This window comes from Lathamus discolor, chromosome 2 (genome assembly GCF_037157495.1).
Source record: "Lathamus discolor isolate bLatDis1 chromosome 2, bLatDis1.hap1, whole genome shotgun sequence".
In the NCBI taxonomy this organism is placed as follows: Eukaryota; Metazoa; Chordata; class Aves; order Psittaciformes; family Psittacidae; genus Lathamus; species Lathamus discolor.
Genome location: NC_088885.1, coordinates 96,412,205 through 96,426,112, shown reverse-complemented (window position 1 = coordinate 96,426,112; position 13,908 = coordinate 96,412,205). Strand labels below are relative to the sequence as shown.

General features: G+C 39.2%; 1 protein-coding gene across 1 annotated transcript in view; it reads right to left on the bottom strand.

Annotated features, from left to right (window-relative positions):
• Nucleotides 1-13,908, bottom strand: part of GABBR2 (gamma-aminobutyric acid type B receptor subunit 2) — a 449,684-nt gene that overhangs the window by 178,595 nt on the left and 257,181 nt on the right. The window contains exon 8 of the mRNA XM_065669323.1: nucleotides 13,750-13,810. Coding sequence (XP_065525395.1) covers nucleotides 13,750-13,810 — 61 coding nt within the window. The remainder of the gene's footprint in view (nucleotides 1-13,749; nucleotides 13,811-13,908) is intronic.

The window sequence follows — 13,908 nt, the reverse complement described above, 5'->3', positions numbered from 1 at the left end:
AGGGCACTCTATATCCCATAGGCACATGCTTATGACTTGTGAGCCAAGAGTCCTTCCCAGAACTCATGCCTCTGTAAACACCACTAATTCCAGGGCCAGCCCACAGTCTGAGTTATGTGCACCACCGATTTTAGCTATCAGTACATCATAAGCTGGCCTAAAGCTGCCTGAGTCTTGGGAGGTTTTCAGTGATTAAAATAGGCCTACAGTGCTGACAAATGAACCTGTAATGCACAGGCAATAACCTAGTAGCATTTGGCTGCAGGTTATCACTTAGATTGTCAGATGAATTTATCAAACCTGGATAAGAGCAGTTAAAAAGCTTTTGATGATCTATAGCTTCTGTATACAACTGCAACCTTAAATCCAACTTAACATTTCCTGGGTGTGAAATTCATGACTGATTTTTTAAAAATCTGGCTCTCTTCTCTGGATTCAACAAGCTCTTCATGGATTTACTGACCCTTGTGATTCACACTTCGGGGGCTTTTCAATAGTCTTTCCCTTTTGAAGGGAGGAAGCACAGACTAAATATATGTGAACAACTTCCTCCTTTTTATCAGGCCCTCTGCCATTTAGCAACACAATACAACATTCGCCTGCTGTCACATCAGACTGCTGCAGCCATGCTCCAAATGTCACATTAGCAAAGTCAGGTTAAAATCACTTTGTGTTATAACACTTTCCGCACTGACCTTTTGAAGGGGCAGAATGAGAGGAAGGCTTAGTTCCCCTTGCTCTGCACAGGGAGCCTCTCCTTATTTTCTGTCCTAAATGCTTCATATTCAAGCACCTGCTGAAGTTGCTGGCTTCTATGAATATGCAACATCCCTGCAATCCACCAAACTTTCTGGGGCTCCATCCTATAACTTATGAGGCACAAGCAGTCTTGTAAAAAGTAAAATTGATTGCTCAAGGATTTGGGTCTCTGTACATGTTAGGCCCCTCATTCTTTACAATATGCAGGTTGAGGAGTACAGGAATTTGCTTCCCCTGATGTACTGAGCTTTTCGTTTTAACACTGTTTAGGGCAGAATTGGAAGCTATTTGCCTCACCAGGCTTAAAAGTAATTCAACTTTTTAAAATGGGCAGAACAGGGAGCTACATCCAGCTCAGAAGTCTAGTACAGGAAAGATATGGACCTGTTGGAGAGGGTCTAGGAGAGGGCCACAAAAATGATCAGAGGGATGGAGCACCTGAGACAGTTGTGGTTGCTCAGCCTGGAGAAGGCTCCAGGAGACCTTATTGAGGCTTTTCAGTTCTTAAAAGGGACCTATAAGGAAGACAAGGAAAGACATTCAAGGCCAGGCTGGGTGTGGTTCTGGGCAATCTGATCTAGTTGAAGATGTCCCTGTTCATAAGGGACTAGATGATCATTGAAGGCCCTTTCCAACCCAAACTATTCCATTATTTATTATGAAAAAATGAACATGAGCCAGCTTCAGTGTGCACTTGCAGCCCAGAAAGCCAAGCGTATCCTGGGCTGCATCAAAAGGAGCGTGACCAGCAGGTTGAAGGAGGTGATCCTGCCCCTCTACTCTGCTCTTGTGAGACCTCACCTGGAGTGTTGTGTGCAGTTCTGGTGTCTTCAACACAAAAGGACACGGAGCTGTTGGAACAAGTCCAGAGGAGGGCCACGAGGATGATCAGGGGACTGGAGCACCTCCCGTATGAAGACAGGCTGAGGAAGTTGGGGCTGTTCAGCCTGGAGAAGAGAAGGCTGCATTGGGATCTCATAGCAGCCTTCCAGTATGTGAAGGGGGCCTACAAGGATGCTGGGGAGGGACTCTTCATTAGGGACTGTGGTGACAGGACAGGGGTAATGGGTTAAAACTTAGACAGGGGAAGTTCAGGTTAGATACAAGGAAGAAGTTCTTTACTGTGAGGGTGGTGAGGCACTGGAATGGGTTGCCCAGGGAAGTTGTGAATGCTCCATCCCTGGCGGTGTTCAAGGCCGGCTTGGACAAAGCCTTGGGTGACATGGTTTAGCATGAGGTGTCCCTGCCCATGGCAGGGAGGTTGGAACTTGATGATCTTAAGGTCCTTTCCAACCCTAACTATTCTATGATTCTGTGATCCTATTGTTTAACAGGAAATCTGCAGTACTAATTTTGGGACCTATAGCATACATTTTTGCAAGGACTTACCATGGCTTAATTATAGATAGGAATATGTTTCCCAGGGAAAAGCTACTCAGGCTGATCAGTTCAAAATGTGGTGTGCAGCTATGCAGGAGGACTTTACAGAATACCCTTTCAGTGAGGTATTGTTCTTTTCCTCCTCCTTTAAACTGGCCCTTCTTGTAGCCCAAGGCAAATTGCAGTGGCCCTGACAATGAGAGGTAGGCTGTGCCAGAGCTTTCCATGTCAAGTGGGGCTTCTGAGCCCACCTATTGAGACCAAGCAAGTCCCAAACCTGGAAAAAGTAAAGGAAATTTATTATTATACATATGTGCTCCTACACAAGGGATTAACCAGCAAAGACTGTACAGAGTCTGTCAAGGTCAAGCAAGGCCTGGATAGCTCTGAATTGGATATGCAGAAAGCAGTTCAAGGGGAAAAACGTGCCCATGGCATAGAGGTTAAAAAAAAGGAGGGAGGATGATTGTGAGACCACATCAAGTTATCAAAGTGCTTTGTGTCATTAGTTAGGAATCACATAAAATAACAGGTTTATGTACAAATGAAAGTTCCCTATTCCTCTGGCTGACCCTGTTTCTTACACATACAGTATTAATTCAATGCATTTTTCATTCTGGCAGTAGCTTAAGCCAAATTACTGCTAAATCATCTGTGGTGAAATCAATTCTTTACAGGTAGATGTACTAGATCAATCTAATGAAATAATTTGCTTATGAAGAATTCATCCATCCCTTGCGTTCCATAATCATTTAAGAAAATAATTATACATCCACTCCAGTTGAAGATAACAAAACCCAAGATGAATGGAATTGTAAGCAGACATTTTTCTCAACAGTCCACATTCATGTTCTTTCTTTGGTTTCAATTTTTGAACCAATGACCAAGAGTAAGAATAGTATGACTGTCTTTTTGTTCCAGGGGCAAGGGGAAATTAGGATCCATAGTGAGCTTTTTAAAGAAGTTTTGCCTAAGTCCTAAGCATCTGGCTTTTTTTTTTTTTTTTGACTCCCAGTGTCTGCAAGAGGGAGCTTTGACAAATGAGATTGCTGTCAGTCAGTTTATGTGACTAACCCTTTGTGTATATTGCCACCAGGAACGAAGAAATGCAAAGCTGCTTGTCCTAGGTTCAGCAGTAGCAGTCATTTTTCTCCTTCTTAGTAGCTGGTGCAGCGCTGTGTTTTGACTTTCGGCCTGGGAACAGAGCTGCTAACACAAATGTTTTAGTCTGACCAAGGACTTTCTGAGCTTCTTGCTCTGCCAGGGAGGAGGGGAAGCTGGGAGGAAGCAGAGACAGGACATCTGACCCAAACTTGCCAAAGAGGTATTCCATACCACAGCACGTCATGCCCAGGGAGGTAACTGAGAGTTACCCGGAAGGGCTAGGGAACTGCAGGGTTGGACGAGGTATCGGTCGGTGATCGGTTGGGTGCGTGTGTGGGGGTGAGTTATCGGTCAGCAGGTGGTGAGGTGTTGTACTTTCTTCCCTTGTTATTTCCTTTATCATTATTATTAGTGGTGGTAGCAGTAGTGGTTTGTGTTATACCTTAGTTACTAAACTGTTCTTATCTCAACCCGTGGGAGTTGCATTCTTACGATTCTCCTTCCCATCCCTCCAGGAGCAGGGGAAGGGCAAGAAGCGGGGGAGTAAATGAACGAGCTGCGTGGCTGGGTTTTAAACCACAACACTACTATTTCCTGAACTGGCATCCCCACTCATTTCTTTTGAACGCTTGTCAGCAAGTCAGCAAGATTCATTGAAAACAACCAGAGAAATGTTTATCACAGAAGTATAAGGAATTTAATATAGTTACTTCAAATAACATGTTTCGAGACAGAAAATGGCACCTGTGCTGTTAGAGAGCATTACTTAAGGTCAGACATATAGAAACAAAAGTAATTTTTTTTCTCCTCCTAAATCTATTAATTACATGTGCCCATTTTCTATTACTATGCTTACATAATCAGAATTCATTAATTTCTGAACTCAACTCCAGTGATCATGTACTGAAACAGATTGTTTTTACAGAAACTAAAATGTCAGCTTGGAGAACAAGATACCAATACAATGACTGCATGATCAGGTATAATTTGAAATTAAATTAGCAGTTGTAATGACAGAAAAAAAAGAAATTATGATTAGGATACAAAAAGAAGGACTAGGAAATTTGAAAAGCAAGTTAGTCTTTTTATACATTTAATAAGGAACTAATATCTGGATTAATCCTGTTCCTGTGCTCTCAAAGGTTTAGTACCAATGACCATATGAATTCTGCGGCATATGATCCACTGCTGTCTTTGGTCACCTACACAGTGAACAAACCAATCTTCACTGTTTTTTAAAAAGTGTTCCTTCTTTATCTCCCTTATCTATGACAGTTCTGCCTGTCACCTCTGTTTCTCATAACATTGTGGCAATACTGCCTACCATCCCAGAAGCAGTTATCTAAAAGGAAGTTTTTGTCAAATATTCTGTTATAAAATTCCATTGACTTAGAGATCTGTCAGGTGCTATAACCTTATCTCAGTATCTTCAGCCTACAACTACACAAATCTTTACATGCTAGCACACTGTACTAATAAATAATATTCAATTTTTTCAAATGCTGTAATGTCAATTAATATATTTGTCTTTTTAGTGACCCAGATAAACTTAATTTCCTTCTTTTCCATTCATTAAGAATTAAAGTTGTTCTATTTCATGAGTTTGTATCTCTTGGGGAAATATTTGAACTACAGGTTAAGGACAATGTCGCTGCAATAGACTGCCCTCTCTATCAATTATCTTAAATGAAATATTTTCCCGTCATATATACGAGAATCTGATGAGTTTCTCGTAATTCTTATGGATCCTTTAATCCTTCTGTAGCTGTATTACAACTTCCATAAAAAAGTGCATCTCTCTGAGATGCTGAGAGGAGAGACTCATCAGCATACAGCTCTGTAGAGAGCAGCAGGTTGGGGCAGCTCCACAGCCCTCAAGAGATACTCTGCCTCTCTTCAAAAGGTGAGGAGGACTGGATGCTGAAAAGGCACTGCACAGCACTGTACATCACCTGAAATGAAGCACCTGAATGAGTTAACTCTAGTAGAGGCAGCATTCTGAATACTGATTGCAAAAAGTTGTTTTTCAAATTGCAGTAAAAGTAGAAAAGCTCTGAAGGAAACAGCTGTCAGTTCTTTCAGGGCCTTTTCTGACACCATTTCTTTAGTGATTTCTGTTAACTTTCTGGAGCTGGATACTTCAAACTTTTGTAGAGGCTAATTACTGCAAATTTTCTGTTGATTTTCAGCCTTTTTTCTTTGATGTTACTTTTGAAACAGTCCTTTTCCTTGGTATTCAAGGCATCTCGTAGGACATTTTTGCACAAAATAGAGAGGCCTTTATCAGTTCCTATGAAACACTGGGCCTCAGAGCATGCCAGATAAACTGAAGTGTAGTCCTATAAAAACTACAGCTATTTCTATAATGTGTGTGCTTGTCCCAGTAATAACTGTTTGCGGAGTCCAAACAACCTCTCAGTGGACAAACTGTTCTGTAAAACATAGGCACAGACACACAGCAATAAATAGATCTCCCCTGCTCCTCACATGTGCTTTTCTCTCATGCCTGAGGCAAAATAATGAATCCAACTCTTCCCAATGACTCTGTCACACTTACTGCAACTTTGGGTGGTGCAGAAGTACCCAGCTAGCCTTATATAGCTGGCTTGAACGTCAACATCTGCAAAGTTGTGGTCTCCCACAGCTGTGCTCCCAAGGGAAAAGCTACCTACCAAAATGCTTATTTTGGTCCTGGGCAGATTTCCAGCTTACAGTCTGCTCCATGTTATTGTTGCCATGCTGCTATTAGAGACAATAGACAGATAGACTGCTGATAGAGAAGCAGTCTATTGCAATGACATTATGGCTAACCTGTAGCTCAAACATTTTTCCAAGAGATACAAACCCATGAAATAGAACAGCTTTAATTCTTAATGAATTGAAAAAAAAGAATATTAAGTTTATCTAGGTCACTACAAAGACATTGATTTATTACTTGACACTACAGCAATTGCAAAAATTTAATATTATTTAGTAGTACAGCGTGCCAGCATGTAAAGATTTGTGTAGTTGCTAGCAGCACCCCAGTTGGCCTGTTTAAAGACAGCTCAGGTAAAATAAAATAAGCTGCTGTGAGAACCAGCAGCTGCAGTATCAGTGTACCCTTAAGTATGTCCTCCCTGGCTCCCCTGGCCTTGCAGTTTATATCCACACGATATGGCTTGTTCCAAATGAGGCAACTCTATCAACTCCACACACAATCCCGTTAATCTTCCTTTATAAGCAATATCCTAAGACCACAAACAATTTCTCTCCTTTCTCCAGTTGACAGTACCTGTGAGCAACTTGGGTACCTGAATCTCAATACATTATTCTGTGCTTATTTATAAAACAAAATAAACAAACAAACCCCAACTACTAGTAAACAATACTAGTAGAATAGATTATAAAAGCAATAACTGGCTCAGGGGAAAAAAACTGCTGCTAGTACGTATAGAACAAAAAAAGAGAAATTGAACAGGAAATGTGTCTAAAATAATCTGACAATAAAAGGGGAAAACAGCTCTAAAAGTTCATAAAAATACAATCTCCTTTATGTTTACATCTGATAGAGGACTGGTATAAAGGTACCTGAGATACTGATAATAAAATGTCAGGTGACTTCAGTGGTAGTAAGGTACAGGGTAACATACAAGAGAAAAAGAATATCAAGTATACCTATATAGTGGTTGGTCCTAATTAATTAGTAGCATCCAGGATGAGACCATGGACTTATCATGGCTTTTTCTTTGAAAACATCAGTACCGTGCTCACTGGTAGCCAAAGAAGTGAAGAGAGGGTGAATGTGGTAGAACAGAATATTCAGAAAGCAGTTAAAATAACACAGAAAGGTCACTCAGCAGTGTGAGGTATAGAAGTGGATATTTCAAAGCTATGTATGGCGCTCATTAAGCTCTTGCAAAAAGGGAATATGAATATCAGGAGAGGTAGGGGATTGTTAGAATTACAAAGCAGCTTGTACATGATGAAGAAACTAAAAGGATGACAAGGACTCATATTTCTAAAAGAAAGTCATTGAAAGAGAGATCTGTAAATTGTGAATGATATGAAGAAAGTGACTAAGACACAATTATTCATTGCTTCTCACATTACAAGAATAGCATATGCCCAATGAAATTGTGAGATAGCTAGTTTAAAAGAAATGGGGGGGTTTTAATCATTACATGCATAATTATTTTGTGAAACTCATTGTCACTGGATGTGTTGAAGGCCAAAAGTATAAATTAATTCATAAAAGATATGTCAAATTGATAAAGTATAAATACAAGTGTAACTGTTAGATCTGATGGTCCAAAGATACCCTACAGCTCAGAAAGTCATGAAAACACTTGCTTTGGGAACTCAGAACGTAAAATAGAGAAAAAACTATTATACACATGCCTGTTTTGATACAGATACCCATTACTTCCCTCAGTATCCACTATCTAGCAGATATTGAGCTGGACAGAGCTTGTTAGCTGACCCAATACTGCAATTCTTTATACACTAGACGTACAAATAATTATGGCCAGATTCAAAGAGGTTATCAGGCGTTACATCATTAGGTATTGAAGCACCAAAATCTCTGCACTCCAAATACCACAGCTTGGTACAGCCAAGGGATAGGTTACACTTGTCTATTTGGGGTTGTCAGGAGGTAAATAGTGTCTTTTGATAGATTTCTTAATATTATTCAAATGCTTTAGCTTCAATTCTCATGCATTTCAACCATCTCTTTTCAAAGCAGCCTAGATCATCTGCTTTTCATAATGAGGTATGTTTTTAATCTTTACATATTTTCCTTATATCAAAATTGGACACAGTAGTTAGCTATGGCATGTTGGCATGTTTAAAAAGATACTATTATTTATACATCCCAGCACAGAATTATTCTTTTTTTAACCTGTTCTTGTTTATGCGTATTCATGGTAAGCCTGTGACCCACTGTAACCTCTAGCTCTTTTTATGCATAAGTATTGCCTGGTGAATTGCTCCCCTGTTTGTACAGCAGTTTACTCCCAGCATAGCACCAGCCATTTCACCTAAATAAACAGCACTCTATTTTTTTTTTCCTGATTACTTCTTCAGTTTGTTAATATCTTTTCGAATCCCTGTCATCCTTGTCTAGCTTCCCTTATGCTTGCTGGCTCCCTCAAGAGACCATTGTACATTTGATAATCACACATTCTAGTTCAGCTTCTCAATCAGGAATGACAATATTCAGTGACTCCAGATTTAAGGCACACCCTTTCAGGACTCTACTTGGTATAACTCTCCATATTAGGAAGCTATTCCTTTTTTCTTTTTTTTTTTCCTTTTTTTTTCTAATCAGTTTTATGGACACCTTATCATTTCATATAGACTATGCTATCACAAATTGCTCAAGAAATTGTCATTGCCAACTAAAAAGGGAAGTGGTAATCTGCAGAGGTAGTGTCACTGAAATGCAACGCCCAAAATACTTGCTGTATCTGCTTGTTCTACATGACAAGTTATAAGACAAGATAGCACCAGTGGGTTTTTGCATACCACAGTTCCGACTATCAGGATGAACTGTACCGAAACATCTGGTAGCATGTAGAAAACTATAATTTAGAGGAACTTCAATTTGGAGGGAATTACTGGAGTTCCCACATAGTCACCACTAACCTCCCTGGAACTGAAAAAGCAGTTTTGGGGAGGTGTAGGTAGGGGTGTTCACGTGTGTGGTGTGCTGGAAAATTGCTAAAATACACCATGGGTGCTGTTTAACAGACTTCATTCAACAATGAATTGATCACGAAGTTGAAAAAAAAAGGTCATTAAGATATGAAGGGCTACAATCTAAGTACACGAGTCATGCAGATAAAATTGAATGGATATGGTACACCAAGAAGTCTACCCAACACACATATTTGTGATTGCAGCCAAGCACTCCAGTTAACATGTACCAGAAGTAAGCTTTCTGACTCCTTAATTAATTCCCTTTTTTTGTGTACAGAATGATAGTCCTTAGTGACAGAGTGATCTTGTCCAGAAGAATCTAGCTGCTCAGGATAAACAGCATGTAGTTTGTTTTACATCTTTATTGTTCATCACGCAACACTAGAGGTCATTTACCGTTCACTATTCAAATTCTGCTCACGCAACAGAATTCTGTACTACTCTATTTACTTTCCCCCTAAATTCATATGTGGCTATTCAAAGGTAATTCTTAATCTCTAAAAAAAAATTTGGTAAGTATGCTGCAGAAGCAGAGAAATCTGAATCCACTGCTTCTGAATATTTGACACCACAGATTCCAGGTATCTGACATGAGATATTTCAAATTTGAGTTTTCAGAGTTGTCACTGAATATTTTCTCTTTAGTGGATTATATTCCTTCAGCATTATCAGAGACTAAAAATCCATAAACTGATTTTGTGAGATATATACTGGTCATTACAGACATTAAAGTTAGAAAAAACCGAAACGAAACAAAGCTGGAAGGCAATTAGTCTCATTATTTATATGAATGCTTATGGAAGCAAGAACCTTCAGTAGCTAAGAGTCTGCTGGATTGTATTTAGGACAGTAGAATGATGCTTTTCCAATGTTGGACTGATGTCCCTGGAGAACAAGCTATTGTATATGTAGGTGATTGTTCAGAATTGCTAACGTCTCCTTCATTGAAGCAGTTGTGGACAGCAGAGAAGTCAGAACTAGACAGATGAACTCAGGCTCCAGGAAAGTAATGCTGGATTCTTATGTACATTGCTCTTGACTGTACAGTACTTAGTTATCTATTTCTGCAGATTAAACTCAGAGAAGAATAATCACTGGGTTTACGGCAGAAATTCAGTAAAGCCAAGAAGATCTATGGTGTTACACTTGACAAGCCATGCTCTCAGTCTTGCTTGGCACCCAGATACACTTTCAACACTAACAAAAGTCATATCATGTTACCTGGCTAAATGAGTTGAAACTATTAAATTATTCCCAGAAAGACACAGCAGACGACCACCCACTTTCTTCAATTTTTCGCAGTATGCAGTACTACAGACATTTATTCCTGTCTACAAGCAACACAATTTATGCACATTTCAAAAGTGTTCATTTACAATTCAGCTTTATTTTTTCTTTTTTAACTTGTTCCACCACTGAAGTCTCTTAGGTTTTCTCTAATGCCAGAAATAAGAATATGACTGAAAGCAAGGTGCCTTTAAAGCTCCTGTCAGATTCATCAGAAAAGGTCTGCCAAAGAGAAACACTCTGAAGGACAGGTATGTATCTGTTCTTGCATCCTCCTGTACCACAGCAACATACAATCTCAGTTTTATTCCTGCCCTTCCTGCTCCATGATATACACACAACAGTTGCCAGGACCCTCTTTCAGCTCTCACGAGCCAAAAGATTTTGGCCATCTACTCCAACTACATGTTTGACAGTGACAATAGCCCTTTAATTGCACCCATGGAAAAACTGCCATTCATTTGGAAGGACGCCAGCTTCAAACAGCACTCAGATATTTGAGCTAGACTGACAGACTTTTTATTTGCCAGTAAGGTAGGTGAAGAAAATGCTATTACATGTGTTTTGTATCCTCTGTTGCATACTATATCATTCCTGGGTGGTATTCATGATCCATAAACCAGTAAGTATTTCGGCCACAGCTATCTCTGGCACCATCTGTTTGACCACTTGCAAAACTAACAAGCTGCATAGAAGCTGGAAAAGAGACATGACTGGCATGAGTCTGAAGAAAACGACATCTAGACTCAAAACTAAACCAGCTATTAAAAAATTCATCACAGCGTGTCAGGCATACTGCGGTTACCCTCTGAACCCTCACAGGCTGGTCTTCCCTTGCTGCTGGCAGACATGGCTGGATGCTTTTTCCATAGCTAAAATGTTTGCAGATAGTCTCATTAACACAAAAGTTTCCAGCAAAGAATGGAAAATGAAGCTCCTGAGTCTACTCTGATGATTTTCTACTCGGGCAAATGAGGAAGGGCGGTTTTAGCCAAGAAATCCACTTCTGGTATATTTACCTGATTTATTTTTCTGCATTGAGTTATTTGTGGTAACTGTGCATTTTCATCCAAACTGTTAACAAAACTGTAAAACACCGTACATGAAGAAATGACTCTCAAGGTATAGCACACTAAAACTGATGATTCCTATTATGTTGGGATAATAAGCTTCTTTGAATATATGCTGTACTCATTTACAAATAATATCATAAAAGCATTTACAAGACATCTTGTAATGTAAAAAGACCATTTAGTATGGTCTTTTTTACCTCAAAATCAACATAATTGGTACTGTATTCTAAAAAACAGTGTAAAGAGTGAGGTGTGTCTCTGTCTCAAGCTTGATAGCACCTAGCAGCTCTAACTACAAAAAAAAAAAGCCTATTTACCATTTTAAGTGCTGGACTTAATTAACTTCTTTCAATTATAAGGAACATCCCCAGTAGTCCGAAATTTATTAAAAGTTAATGAGAATGTTTCAGAAAGCTTCCTAACCAATAAAGAACACTTTTGAACAAATTAATAATTTCTACAATTGTACCACAAGTATTGAATATAAAAGCCCTGTATAAAAAAGTATCAATGAAAGAACAGAGAAAACAATTGTTAATATTTAGAACAGAATTTGCAGTTTAAAAAAAAGGTGATTACTTTCACCTATGCTGTTAGACTGTTCCTTATTTCAGGTTCTCATACATTTTTGTACATTTTTTTTCATTTCAAAAATAGGTAAAAATACAAACAAAACTTAAGATCAGGCTTTAGATGCGTTGACAGACTATTGCTTGCATGAGAGATAATCCAGCCTTTCTCCTGCATATCTCCATAGGATGCATGGGCTATTCTTTCCCATAGGTTAGTTGGAAACCTTTGGTTAATGATCAAAGACTTGTGAATGCACCCGAATCAGTTCTGAAATTTTGCAGTTGCAAGGAATTAAGAAATGGGCAGCTGTCTCCTATGTTCTTATTGACCAAACAGTGCTTCAACTGATGGGAAAACATTGGAGTTAAAAAACAACTGATGTGAAACTGAAAGCATGTAAAGAAACTCAATCTGAATGGTTGGAAACAAAAATCTGTACAAAATCAGCTATCCTGTAGATTAGTTCAGAAGACACAGGTTGCACCTCCCCACATCACCCCCTTAATGCACAGAGGTAAGGTGCCAAACTTTCTCCTCATTCAGGACCTCTAGAAGGCTACACATAGCTGCCTTAGGCATAATGCACAACAGCTCCTTCAGGCTTCTGAGGAAAAAACACCTCTTGTAAAATCCCCTTATAATATTTTCTCATTATTCTTTCATGTATCTGTAAACACGGCTACTATGAAAACAAGTGGGGAGGGGGAAAGGGCAAGGAAGAAGAGGAAGAAATTGATATTTATCATGACTGTTGAGCAAGAATTTCTAAACTATATTATCATGAGATGATGTCTGCAAAGTTTTAGTGGGTAAAAATGCTTCAGGGAACATGAGTTAATAGCATCAGTTATAGTTGTGAAGGCAAGAGCAATCCTGAAGATGGCTTCAGTAATTTAGAATGGGTAAAAGATCCCCTCAAGTGCATTGTTGTTCATTAATAATAATGCACATACAGTACACAATTTCTGTGTAAAGGATGAGCCTTTGGTGACCTGAAGTGACCTGAAGACAAAGGGAGTGCAAGCTTCTTTCTCATGCATTGTCTGAAAAGGTTTGTCGCCTTTCTCACTACTACTCTCATGAGACCATCCAAATGCAATCATCTCCAGTTTTATCTCAGCCTCAGCGTCGGAACAAAACCATGAATTGCATTCTATGAACTGTAGACAAAACTATAATATGTTTTTTCTGAATCACTATTTTTGCAGAAAACTCTCCCAAGCAAGCACCTCATCCCAGCTGCAAACAGCCCTTGACAAATCCCTACAGCTGTATTTGTGGTGTCTGCTGCTGAGACCATTCCCGCAGGGGCAGCTTGGGCTGAGAGGATGCAGCAAGCTTGGCAGTTCACACTGTGGAGTGTGTTGCCTCCAAGAGATGGGGTCAGCAGCTTGTGTCCTCTGCACACTGAGGGACTGACTCCTGAAGCAATTTTTTAGCAAGCAGTTGTAGAATGTTGAGAGCAGGTCTTCAGAGAGCACAAACACTAACTCAGAAGAGCTTAACAGCAAAAATCCTCTCTAAATTCCTCTTCAGATTCAGTTTTCTAAAACAACGGTATTAAGAAGTGGGTTCTTAGCTGACCAATAGAGTTTTTGCAACAGCTATTGGCTGATACAGATCAGTAGTTCCTATAAATGTATAGATTTTCTTCTAGAAAAATTCTTGGAAGTATCTGGGTATAACTCAGAGCACTCAAGGTTCAAAACACAGTATTTGAAACAGGTAACAAATATATCTAGGTACCTTGCTGCATCTTCCAAGCACTTCCTTTTCAAAATAATTGCACGTATTTGAAACACCTTGAAACAAATGCAACTGACATACAAGTTTGAAACTGCACACATAATAAATAGTCATAATAATGAAAATTAAACTGTTTGCAACCTACCTTGGAATTGCGTAAATTTGATGGTTCCCATCCTCTCTCCATTTCTGAAAACAACTTGACCCTAAATAAAATAAACAAATAACTTAAAAGTTTTATAAATCTCTCATAATACAGTTTAATTAGCACTGTGATTATTTTCCATTCACTATTAAAATTTTC